Source organism: Rhinolophus sinicus, chromosome 16 (genome assembly GCF_057876585.1).
Source record: "Rhinolophus sinicus isolate RSI-liver-muscle chromosome 16, RSI-T2T, whole genome shotgun sequence".
In the NCBI taxonomy this organism is placed as follows: domain Eukaryota; kingdom Metazoa; phylum Chordata; class Mammalia; order Chiroptera; family Rhinolophidae; genus Rhinolophus; species Rhinolophus sinicus.
In genome coordinates this window covers 104,821,357-104,834,310 of record NC_142516.1, presented here as the reverse complement: position 1 = coordinate 104,834,310, position 12,954 = coordinate 104,821,357, and the positions used below count along the sequence as shown (strand labels likewise).

General features: G+C 35.7%; 1 protein-coding gene across 5 annotated transcripts in view; it reads right to left on the bottom strand.

The window, feature by feature from the left end:
- Positions 1 to 12,954, bottom strand: part of FNDC3A (fibronectin type III domain containing 3A) — a 157,857-nt gene that overhangs the window by 62,931 nt on the left and 81,972 nt on the right. Inside the window, exon 1 of one of the 5 annotated variants that reach the window (XM_019748013.3) lies at positions 2,054 to 2,207. The exons of the other annotated variants lie outside the window; for them this stretch is intronic. Within the exon in view, the coding sequence (XP_019603572.2) occupies positions 2,054 to 2,060 (7 nt within the window). The 5' untranslated portion in view covers positions 2,061 to 2,207. Of the gene's footprint in view, positions 1 to 2,053; positions 2,208 to 12,954 lie in introns of those variants that run through there. 5 annotated transcript variants of the gene reach the window in all.

The window sequence follows — 12,954 nt, the reverse complement described above, 5'->3', positions numbered from 1 at the left end:
TTTCATTCCTAACAATGTATCTCTACTACACTCTACTACATATTTAGTAAACATTAAAATATTATGCATTATTGGCAACTGATATAATTTGAGACTTTAGAATGCTCTGGTGCTTCTAAGGAAAATTAAGGACTCATTATCTTTATTTATATCCTTGAAAAACAACAGAATAAAATCTTCTTAAATCTAAGACATTACCTATTAATTTACTAAATAACATTTGTGAGGTGCTTTATACCTCTAGCCAACAAAGGCTTCATCCAAAGCTCACCTTTTAACTTCTACATGCTGGACTCAACAGAAAATGAGAATAGTTTTACACTAATGCAGGTTTACTTCAATTAGCTAATTTACATAAAACTATAGTAAATTAGCTTTCAGAATCCAATAGTTGCCTTAGATGTTATTCATAATATGTCAAATTTAGCTGGGCATCAGAAAGAGAATTCCTTGAAAATCCTGTTTGTAATCTTAACAAAGGGATTTAACATTTCTTGAGCTTATAGATGCCAGGGACTGTGATTCCTTTCAGGTGTTGTCAAATTCAATCCCTATCAGCATAGGTTCTTTTGTTTTTGCTTTTTAGCAATCAGAGTAAAAGAGCTATTGCTAATCACACTTAAACTTGTAAAACGATGTAACTGCTTTGGTTTGTCCTTCTTTTACTAACAACACGAATATATAAATACTATGTAGTTATAATTCAGATCATATTATACTTTGAAAGCTGCCAAATAGTTTATAATTTACTAGTACAAAATTCTACTTCATCCTTTAATTATATTTAAGTGTGATAGTGAAAACAGAATCAAACAAACACGACCTAAAATAAACCAGCAATAAATACACTACTAGTTGCAGTCCAGGAATAATGATTAACTCATTTCCTCAAGAAGTAATCATTTCATTCTAGCAAGTAAATTTTCTATCCTGAGGCAGAAATGGTACATAGTTAAATCTTTTTCTTTTTTTAAGACAAATTCATGGATACCATATTTAATATCTAAAATAGTGGTGCGAAGTAATATTCAACACCAAACACATAAAACTCCCATAGCACAAACACAGTAAGTACAAGTATTGATGTGTGGAACTACAATATTTACAGCACCATTTTTGTTGCTATTCCTGTGTATAATAGCAAAACTCTAAAATCTTACATACTTAATGATGCAAATGTTTGATTATCTCCTTAGATCCAATAATACTTGTTAATTTAAGAAGTAGTAAAAGATTAAGGACAAATCCTAATTAAAAGCAGTGTGGGGGATTTTGTTCCACCCAAGAAGCTAAATCTGTTACAGACTGTACCATTAAATGCACATCTGCACAAGAGTAGCTATATCCTAGCTACTATACACCTAGTAGTATACACCTAGCAGCTTCTTAATAATCTACATGATTTGAGCAAAATCTTCCCCAAGTCATAGATCTATTGATTATTTGGAGATGAGGGGGCATATTCCCTATTCCAAAACCTTGCGGAAGAGGAAACAATTCTATTCACCAATGGTCTTAAGAAATTTGAGAAGCCCCTCACCTCAATTCCTTAAAAGTGCCATCAATGACTTAACAAAGATGATATTTCATCTAGTGTAAGTTAAATTCTTTTTCTTTATTAGCATACGTTCACATTTAAGTGTTTTTTTATTAAACGAAACTACAAATTTCTCTTAGTTTAAATTCTTAAAATGCAACGGGTCTGCTGACGTGCTACCTAGTCTCTCTATAGGCAAGCTTTCACAATGGCTTCCAAATAATCTGACGCCAATTTTCAGATTTTAGTTGCAAAAAGAAAAACCTAGTAAAATAAAAACGCCGGAAAGGAATATTCTGTGGAATATAAAATCAGCCTAACTCTAGAGTTTCATCTTTTTATAACTACATGGCAATAATTTAAAATATTTTTATAGCGATAGATTTGGCATCTATTGAAAACACACACACACACACACACACACACACACACACACACACGGCATGACTTTAGGTTAACACAATGGTTTCTGTGTTTTAAAATAAAAGCAGAATGTTCAAAAACAGCAAATCTTACCACTCATTTTGTTTTTACAGTAGCAGCAGAGAACAAGAAAATCCAACAAGGAAACAGCGTCGTACACGTTAACAGCTTTAATTGGAGAACGGTTCCTGTTTTTTTTTTTTTTTGAAAAGCTGTGAGGAAAAGATCCTTTGACCGAGCCACGTGATATCTATCACGTGACCCGCAGTGAGCCGCGTAGAAGGAAGGGGGAAAAAAGCAGACGTTCCCGCTGGCAGCGTTTCGGATATAGTAAATGATTACATGATTCCTAGTGCCGCTGCCTTGAATTTGACCATCTTTCAGACTTACTTATCAACCAACTCAAATGGCTCTCATCAAAATACACGTACATAAATATATACTTGATGTAAATCGATTCTCTTTGTTTACACTTTCTTCCAATAATACCAAAGGCAAAATCTTCTAATTCAAATTTTATTATCCATCCTGCTGCTTTTCATTTAGAAAATTTAGGATACATATAACATTAGTTTGGAAGATTCGCTCCGAAATATCCTTGTGTAACTTGATCCACTCTCCACACTCAACCCTCTCAGGAAACGCCCACAAAGAACTAAGAATGTAAGCTTCATCAGCGTGTTCCTTAAACGTGGGGTTTATGAGTCAGGGGGGCATTTACCTCCCAAGCTAACAAAGGCTACCACTTTCACTGTCGGTTTTACTTTTTTTCTGATGTGGGGTTTTTGTTGTTGTTGTTGTTTTTTTAGGATTTATTTAACCTGGACATTAATACAGATATTTGGTAGATAAAATTCTTACTCATATCCATGAAATCTAAAAAGACTTGGGTTCAGGCTCAGAGCACTCTACCCAAGCACATGTGGAGACCAGGAGTGATACCACAGATAACAAGACGGGGGGAGAAGAAGAAAAACTTTTGGAGGTCTTTTCATTACTCTATGGTGCTATGTAAGTTAAGGAAATTTATTAATAGCTAACACACATATACAAGTAATGATAATGATTGTGATTTGTAACAAGTTGCACAGTGGAAAATGGATTTTGGTATCAAAAGATGTAAGTTTTAATAACAGCTTCGATATTTATTAGCAAAACAATTTACTGCTCTTCTTTGAATCTCAGTTTCCTTCTGTAAAAAGGTTAAAATAATCAACCTCATAGAATTGTTGTGAGAATCAAATTAGATAAATTTAAAGTACCAAATATACTGGTTGGCATCACTCAATAAATGACAGTTAATATTATAAGTTAAAGTATGATCGCTATGTTTTCAAAATTAAAAATTACACAGTACACGGTATGTGCCAGGCACCATGTAGAGTGTTTTATATGTGCTGACTCAATTTTCTCTATAACTGAAGTAGGCATCATTTAGGTAAAGAAACTGAAGCAGAATAGTCAAGTAATTTGCCAAGAGCACATAATGAGGCAAAGCCACTATTATCTAATAATAAGGCTGTATTAAAAAAAAAAAAAAAGTAAACCACGTTCAAAAAGCTAGTCTCCCAAAAAAGTGTGAAAGAACTGGCAAGGGATAACTTGATTTCAATAAATATATGCTAGACACTCCAGAGGAGTTAAGACACTCAAAGACCATTCCCACACATGGGGAAGGGAAATTGTTAACTTCTGAGTTCCTACTACCAGGCAAGGCTGGCCTAGCTTGAAGAGCAAGACTTAAAGGCAACAGAATCACAACAGAATTGCTGATAAACGCTGGACTCAGCCTCTCCGTAATTCCAATCATACCTCTGATCTTCGGTCCCTAAACAAAAAGCAAACAAGCCCCCTGTAGCCCACTTCCTCACAGCTGTGTTTCCATTTCTTGAGACTTTCTTTAATTGATGATCTTCTCAATGCTTTCCATTGTGCTCACTAGAACATTTCCCCCTATTATAAATTCTCTTATGTCCGCAACCTTTTCACAGAACACCTCTTCATGTGCTTCCTTTAAATCAAACCTGGCTCTCCCCTAGGACAGTTTTCCTAGCAGCCCCTGAGAGCTAAGGCTCCCCATTCTCTCCTGAGGCAGTCTCCAGATACCCAAAGGCTGCTTCCCATTACCACTGTTGTTACCATTTCATGCTCAAGTTTCTTTTTCCTTGAAGTCATGCCATGTGAGTACGCCACCCTTCTCACTGCTGTCATTCTCAGTCTTCACTTATTAAGAACCTTGACACCATGTTCATAGTTGTTTTTTCTTCCTATCCAAATTTTGCCCATCAGCATGACTTTAATGTCCGAAAAACCTAGCCTCAAACTTTCTTGAAGTCTTCCAAGTTGTTTTTAGTTACTCATGTTCAAAGATATATCCTGAAACTTATCACGTAGAATCCCACTATCTCATCTCTGGAATCCTAAATTCTCATGTTTCAGTCTCTAGCCACCATACCTATCTTTCATCTCCAGTTCTCTTTCTTCTACAGAATTTTCTCCTGATCCAACACTGCCTTCATAGACTGATTTCCTTTCCCATCCATGTCTTCCTTTTACTTCCCCTCCTCTGAAAATGCCCAATTTTAATCAGATAATTCTCTTCCCTTAGACCTGAACTGTAGAAATCAAATAGTACTCAGACTGGCATGTTTATAAATTTCGTTATCTCGAACTTTAACTCGGCTGTCAGCATTGCTCAAGAACGTTTGCAGGAATTTATCCCTGATTTCTGGAGTGGTTATCAGGGATCCTCACTACTCTGTAAGGACCTCCCCAACCTGACCTCAACCACAGGTCTCAGCATGAAATTGAACTCTTTCAATGTTTTTTTCAGAAGAATCATTGTCCCTTCACTAGGTCAAAGCCATTTCTCCACTTCTCTTGATCTGATCTCTACTTCCTCCTCCATTGGGTCTTTACTTTATTGGTCGTTTTTGTCCTGTTCAGTATTTTCAACTGTCTTCAGTACCCTTCTAACAAGACCTAGCTCTATACCCTTACTATCATTAACTCACAGTTGCCACAAAATTCTAATGCCCAAGATGAGTGACATCATCCATACTTTCAAGGATCTTTCAGTTATAATAAGGAAATATGAGATAGATGTATTTTATGTTTCCTAAACGACTTTGTTAATTCAAGAACGTGCACCAAACAATTTTCTATAGAAACAAAGTGAGAGGATGCATTGAGAACATTACAATTACAGGAATGCACTATGCAATGAGGAGTATATTTTTCATTTTCCCTTTCTTACCTGATTATATGACAGTTTTAGCAAACTTAAAATGCACCTGATTTTTATTTTCACAACACTGCATCAAATATTTTGCAGGAGGCTCTCTTAAATTAATAGCATGACATGTTATAACAATTGTCTGGACTTCTTGATGACATTTTAACACATTAACTATTAGCATTCCTAAACTACTGATTTCTAGGTAGGCTTGTCAACACAAGCACTAGCACTATACTTGGGTGACATTGTTTATAAGTACTTACTGGGTACCAGGCATTGGTCTAAGTGCTTCACAGATAATTAACTCATTTAATCTGCATAATATCCCTATGAAGTAGAATAACAATTATTTCCATCTTACAGGTGAGGAAACTAAGACAGAAAGAGATTAAGTAACTTGCAAAGTCTCACTGCTAGTAAGCTGTCAATAGAATTTGGCTGTCTAGCTCCAAAATCATTCTCTTTACCATTACATTATGCTGCCTCTGTTGTTCAGGATATATTACAAATTATAAAATGAATGAAACAAATGCAGCACAATACCAAAATTCACTTGAAGAGAAACCACGAATAGAAAAGCACTGAACATTTGGATGTAAGACCTTACATAATACACCCCAAATATCTGTTAGTTACCTATAATGATAACAAAGCGAAATGTATCTATATCTGACTGAAACTGCTGCGATGAAAGATTCTACAAATTTCTTAAGTGAGGGATATTATATGGAAAACAATCAGTGAATGACTTAATAGCCAAACCTGTTCTAAAACATAATTTAAGGAGATTTAAGAGATACACACACCACCAAAAACAAAAGCTAATCCTCCCTCCCAACCCAAACAAAATAGGGGACAAACTGAAGAAAAGGGAAAACTAATATAGGGAAAATTAAGATAGAAAATATATATATAAATAAGGAGTGAGGCGGGCCTTATGGCCTTTCTAGAGTTGGGACATAAAACCTCTCTGGTTTGTATGAGATGAAATTAAAATGAAGTCACCAAGGACCACACTGTCAAGCTAGTCCTGCAGATCACGAGCTGTGTCGCAAACTGCCGGAAAGCTCAGCCCCACTGACTTGGCTGAAAAAAACTAAAGCTGAAAAACTAAACCCAGCGCTGACTTCTGCTATACAGTATATAATATCCAGTCAAGCACCAATAAATGTCTAACATTAAGCAATGTACCCTCAAAAATAACTAGTTGCAAAATGAACAGCTAAGATAGCAAGACAGTTGAATCAGTTGATTTGCAGAAAGGGATTTATTAACTATGAGGCAAATTAAAAGTTGGAAAAGTTGATATTGACTTTATGAAGTTCTTTTTAGCAATAAATAAGCAAGATCAGTTGTTTATTAAGGCTGCTCTTAGATGGTAACAGTGAGTTATTTCCGTGTCAGAAAATTTAAGAGCCAGACTCGTTCAGCTCAGCAAAAAGTAGTTTCAAATCATTAAGATATAAATTTGTTAACAGTGGGGATGTGAAATACGTCCCTCTTCTACTTCTCTGCAAATATATATCTAATTCAAAAGACTGACTCTGACCATGATGGTGAACCTGATTTTGTGGCAGTATTAAGGTACAGGTTCCGAAGAAGAACCCACATTACATGCACTAAATTCATGAAGCGTAGATCACAACTGATGCCATGTCCATGGAAGAAAAGTCAAATGAAATGTGCAAATAATCACTACTCCACCAGAAGTAGTCTATTCCTGAGGAGTGACTGACAATGACATATGCAAATCATCTCAGGAAGATAGGGGCTCAAAAGATTAGAACCTGTAACTTTGTTCCTCGGCACGAAACTTGTTTCTATTAAGTCTCTCTTATTGGCTTGCCCATGTTTTTCCCCTTTCACTTTTCAGGCGCTTAGTAACCATATAGATCTGAAAATACAGTAGCATCTTCTTCCTCTGTCAATTTAACAAAAGTTTTATTTTATATGGTGCATGCCAACAGGAAGCAAATGTGAGGATCATCCTAAAACCAGATATATTTTGGATTGCTTTGGGAGAGAGGGTGGCTGGATGAGGTTAGAAGGCTAGACATTAGCCAGAAAAAGGTCCATACAGACAGATACCGATATTCTAATGTAGAATTTCCCAAGTTTTTGGATTTATGTGCCAGTAAAATTTCAAAACAAATCCTGGTGACTCATTAAGGTAACCAGCTTTTTTATTAGGCCAAGTAATGACACTGAAAGGAAAGAAGGGAGAATTAAGGACAGATAGAAGGAAGTCTATCCTGTATTATCACATCATTTCATAAAGAAAGGTTTTTCTTTGTTTTGCAATTTAGAAACTTTGTTTCCTTGAAAAACAAAGACTAAAAGAAATAATTCATGTCAAAGGTCACAGGTTAGAAAATCAATTTTTCTTCTGAGGCTCATTTTAGCAAACCCTCTGAGAATCTCCAAATCTTCTTCTGGCTGAAAGGCCACATCCTGAGAAGGGGCCTTCCCCACCCCCTGCTCTAACACTGGTTCCACACAGGGCAGGGCTGCGTCCCCAGGAACAGCAGCCACATCACCCTGTTTTCCACCAACTAACTTGGCTCAGCTCTTCCACACAGACAGAACGTTTCCCAGCAGCAGAGAACTCAGAGTACCATGCTTTCCAGTGTTTTCCAGACTCAGTGTCCTCAGAGGGCCAAAGCTGTATACCTCAAGGCTTTTAGGAAAGGTTTCTGTCAGCACGCCCAAGTGCCCTTCATGGGACTCACAGCTCTGGATGCCACAAGCGCTGCTTCACATACCCTTCACTCGGGGTAACTTCCCAATTAAATGGCATTACAGACACATTAGGTCAATGAAGAACTGAGAAGGGCCCCCAAGTCAAAGAAATGATATTTTAATCTGAAAACAGTAGGAGGGGGTTAACTTTAGGATCAAAAAATGTCTTTAAAATGAATAAATTTAGCTTAATGAAAAACCACTGCATCATCCTTGTTTTTCCAATTTTCTAGATTGGTGAAATTTCCCCAAATCTATGGACAAGGATTTGGGAGTAACTTTTAGTCGTAAGAGAGAGAAAGATTTGTCCACAAGGCTGGCTAAGATCTGATGATGAAAGAGGGAGAACACAGAACAGAGGTAGGTAGTAACCACATTATCATCATCCAATCAAGGACACTTCTGAAAGTGAGAGAGGGAGCTAAAAAAAAAATCATTAAAATTTACATAATTTGGAGTAATTCTTTATTGACTGACAAATGCTTTTATTATATTAAGGGACATGAAAAGGAGTTCAACTAAAATATTTTAAAAATAAAATGTTTTATTACAAAACACATGACAGTACATTAAAGAGCATTTTATTAACTTTCACAGATTTTTATTAAAACATAGCTAACACAACATTATATTAGTTTCAGGGGCACACCATAGTTATTCAGCATTTATATACCTAAAGAAGTGATCACCGTGTTATATACCTAAAGAAGTGATCACCGTGATAAGTCCAGCAACCATCTGACACTGTACCATGCTGTCACAATGTTATTGACTATATTCCCTATGCTGTACATTACATCCCCATGACTTACTTGTTTTATACCTGGAAATCTGAACCTTATTCCCGTCACCTTTTCCCCCAACTTTTAAAATTTTTCAGTTACAGTTGACCAAACATCTTTATACTGAATATCTGAATATTAAATAGTATAAGCAGAGAAATTTTTTAGTACATATCCATGCATTTTCACTAGCTATATCTGTCTAGAATTCCAAATCACTGGTATTTAACTGAAAATTTTCTTTTTTCATTACAGTCTGTCTGCTTTTTAATTTTTTCATGAAACTGCCTGCAACTATTGCATTTTACGGTTAATAAATTTGAAGCTGTTGATTCCTTCAATTGACTCTTTTCTATAATATTTTAAGACTATAATACTTACATTAAGAAAATACTGATTCTGAGGTGCTGTCTGGTAACCTAGGAACAAATTCTGCTAAGTGGAGGATATTCTCAGTTCTATTTTTTTTTTATCTTATTGAAATGTGTATATATTTCAGTCCAAATATTTTCACTGGTACTATTAATACCTTTAAATATTTTTACAAACAAAACTCAGTGAATTCTATTTATGATTCTTTTGAATATTTTACCAAATTTAATTTTTCTAGCTCATTGTTGCTGAAAGCACTGCCAATAAAAAAAGTTATAGATTTATATAATAAATAAAATCATGAAGACTATTTTTTATATATTCGGTGGCAGGAATATTTAGATTTTATTTACTGCATATATTTCACATTCATCTAACGTATAAGCTTCTGACTGATCCCTCCAACTGGTGGCCTGATGACACCAAGTGGCCAGCAGGGGCAGCAACGTCACATACTTCCACCGCCACCAGCACCACGGGGAGACTGGAAGGAGTTAGCAGTCCCCAGCTTTCTACATCCAATAGTTGTTTTACAACTAAGTCCCTTAACTGCTCTCCTTGACTTGCTTCTGGCAAGAATCAGTACAAAGAGAAATGGTTTATTCTGGTTGCCTGTAAGTTTTAATCACAGGTTAAAGTGAAAACAAGAGATGATGGATTAACTGCTTACTTAGAAGAGATCATGGCAGAAACTGGAAATACAACATTGATGGTCAACCATATAAATCATAGCTTATTTTAATGCAACTACTAATTATACTCTATTAAAAAAATGAAAAGTCTGGGACAAATGTTAAACTGGTTAGATACCAAGATGAAAGGCGTGAACTAAGACTGTCCTAGACAAACTGGGACATAAGGTCACCCTATTAGTAGGAAATGCTTATTTGTTAAGGCTACAAAACACCTGGCAACATTTATTCACGAGGCAGGCAACTAACACAGGCCTTGAGTCTAGGAATTTAACAAGTTGGTGATCATAATTTGAAAACAGAATGAGGCAGGAAGTTACAGAAGAAAGAAAAGATCAAGGTCATTATTCACTGCTTAGATGATCAGGGCCTCAGTGTGAGTCAGAACTAGGGGCAATTTCATTTATCTGTGTACAGGTAATTGAAAATTTCTATAATTAGTTTTGCTAAGGATTTAGATGTATCATCGATAAGTACATGAAGAAAGTTCAAAGAATGACTATCATATTATGGTTAGAATCCACCTTTAGCACAAAACTGAACTGGATATACAGGTAGATAAAAAACTTGAAGTAGGAGATGTGTTTACCAAGCACCTGTTTCTAAAGAAGTTGTTTTTAGTATTTTTGTTTAAAAAGCGCATGGATACATCAGGTTGTGGACACTGCTATTTTTAGTATCAGTCTAATGTGAACATGATGAATCATTCTTTGTTATTCTAGCAAGCAACAGTGCTTGGGATTTACAACAGCACATTAAGTTAACTATGTCTCAACGGGACAGCCACCCATACGCTGACATCACACAGGCAGTGATATGGATCAATGACGCAAATCCTGTCAGAATCAAACATTAAGGCCACCAGGGTTGAAAAAAAAAATGAGCCAAAGTAACAGGGCAGACCAGTCATCCAACATGTACAGACTGCATTGAATCATTACTACTTATGTTGAAAAGGGTTATGCTAGGTTCTTTTTGCATAATAGCTAAGCTTTTTAAATTTTAATTATAGATTTCCCACATAACAGACTATATTTACCCTTAAGTTTCCTCATGGTTTCAGTAGTTTAAAGTCTGGACCTTTTAAAACATGTCTTAAAGTTCCACCAGCCACATGAGTTATCTGGAAAATGGCCCTGTAGTCAGGTTCTTTAGACAAATCTTTGGCAAAATATGCCACCATTAATTAAGCATTTAATTATAAAACAAGCTGTGCTTGACAAATAACATTTGTCATGGTGGCTTCACAACTCAGTGCTACCTCAGAGTCTTCTTCCCACTGTCACCTTTTTCTTTGGGCTTTTATTATTTTCTTTTATTGATATCAAAATAGTAATTTTTTTATGGTTACAGATGGATCGGAGAAGATGGCTTATTATGAGTAATAACCATATTATGAAACCATATGTAAGGTTTCAAAATATCTTCTCCCTGAATTAAACATACCCACCTGGAATTAGAGAGTCCCTCTTCTGTAACAGGAACAGAACCTATCTGTGGAGGCTTGCCACAGAATGTTCACATCCTGCTGTAGTTTCTTCTACAAAGCAGCTGGGTCTCTAGGCTAAAGCATTACCCTTCCTTCTACTCTATGTTCTCCTCAAAGATTCACTTCCCAGGAGAACTCGACAGCTAGATGGAGATGAGAGCTGGAGGTGTTTAGTAACTTTTTGTTGTATCACCATTAACCTTACATAATCAGACTAACTTGAAAACATGCCAAGGACCCTTTGCCATGCTCTCAGGCACTTGCTTTCATGTTGTTTCCTCAACTAGTGTTTCTTAAGGGAAATTGTAAAAAGAAAAGAAAAGAAAAAAGGAAAGCAAGGGCTCCCCGACTCCATCCTAAGGTTCATTTGTTTTTTAAAGTGTTAATCATCTGAAAGAAATATCTGGAAAACATGAAAATTACTGAGACAATTGTCTTCCTATTTCTTTGTGAGGGGTACTCTTTAAATCTGGATTTTCCGTGGTAAAATCCAAATGCTATTTCACAGTTGAAAACATTTCTATACTTATTCACTATACGTCAACTTTCATAAGGAGAAAACTGGACTGTAAGTTCTTATTTTTCTCTCCATGATTTGTATATTCTGATCATCTGCGGCCGGTCCCTCTTTCACCCTACTCATTTCAACCTTCCCAGGGTAAGTCACGGTCTTAAACGTTGCTGGCATGCCAAAGACTACAAAGAGTTAGGGAAAAAACCTCTACAAAGCCAAAGACAGGGATAGAGACCTCATTCTTTTCAGGTTCAAACATTACCAGACTGGGAAGCAGAGTTTTTGAATTTATGTAGATAATTTATAATAAGATAAAGCAGAGAAAGGTAGGAGACAGGGCTTTTCCCAGGTTCCTTGCTTGTTACTATGAAACATTTTGGAGATTTTTAGATTGGGGCCTTCCTTTTCAACCTTGGGCCCCAGCTATACAGTTTCCCTCTGCAAAGCAACCATTCTTTGTATCTTTTAAAACCTTTCAGATATATTCTATGCATATAAAAGCAATTATGTGTATATTTAAACAATACAAACAATAACAGAACACTGTACATACTGTTCTATACCTTAATAATAAAGCTTAGCAATCTTTCCATATTGGTACCCAGAGCTGCTTCAAACTCTTAATGGCTACAAAGCATTCCAGTGTAACAATGTACCTTAATTTATTTAATTATCCCCTTACTGATATTCAAGTTATTTTCAACCTTTTGCTATTATAAACAATGCTGCAAAGAATATCTGTGTACAAACATCATTTTATAGCTGTGTTAGTATATCTGTATGATAAATTACTAGAAGTGGAATTGCTGTATCGAAGAGAATTTACATTTTTAATATTACCAAATCTCAGAATTTGTACTGATATATTCTCATCAATATACCTTCACCAGTAGTTCACACTTTTTGATATTTGCCAATCTGAAAGGTTAAAATAGTATGTCAGTGTAGTTCAGTTTGCATTTACTTATGAGTAAGATTGAATACCTGTATTAAACATTCATTGATTTTTCCTTTACTGTGATCTGTGTGTTCCTAGCCCTTGCTTATTTTTCTGCTGGATTTGCAAGGACTCTTTATATAGGTAAGATGTATAAAGCGCTTTGTGATAAGCTGCAAATATTCCTCTTTATCTTTTTACCTTTCTTTATGTTGTTGCCCTCCTCTCCCA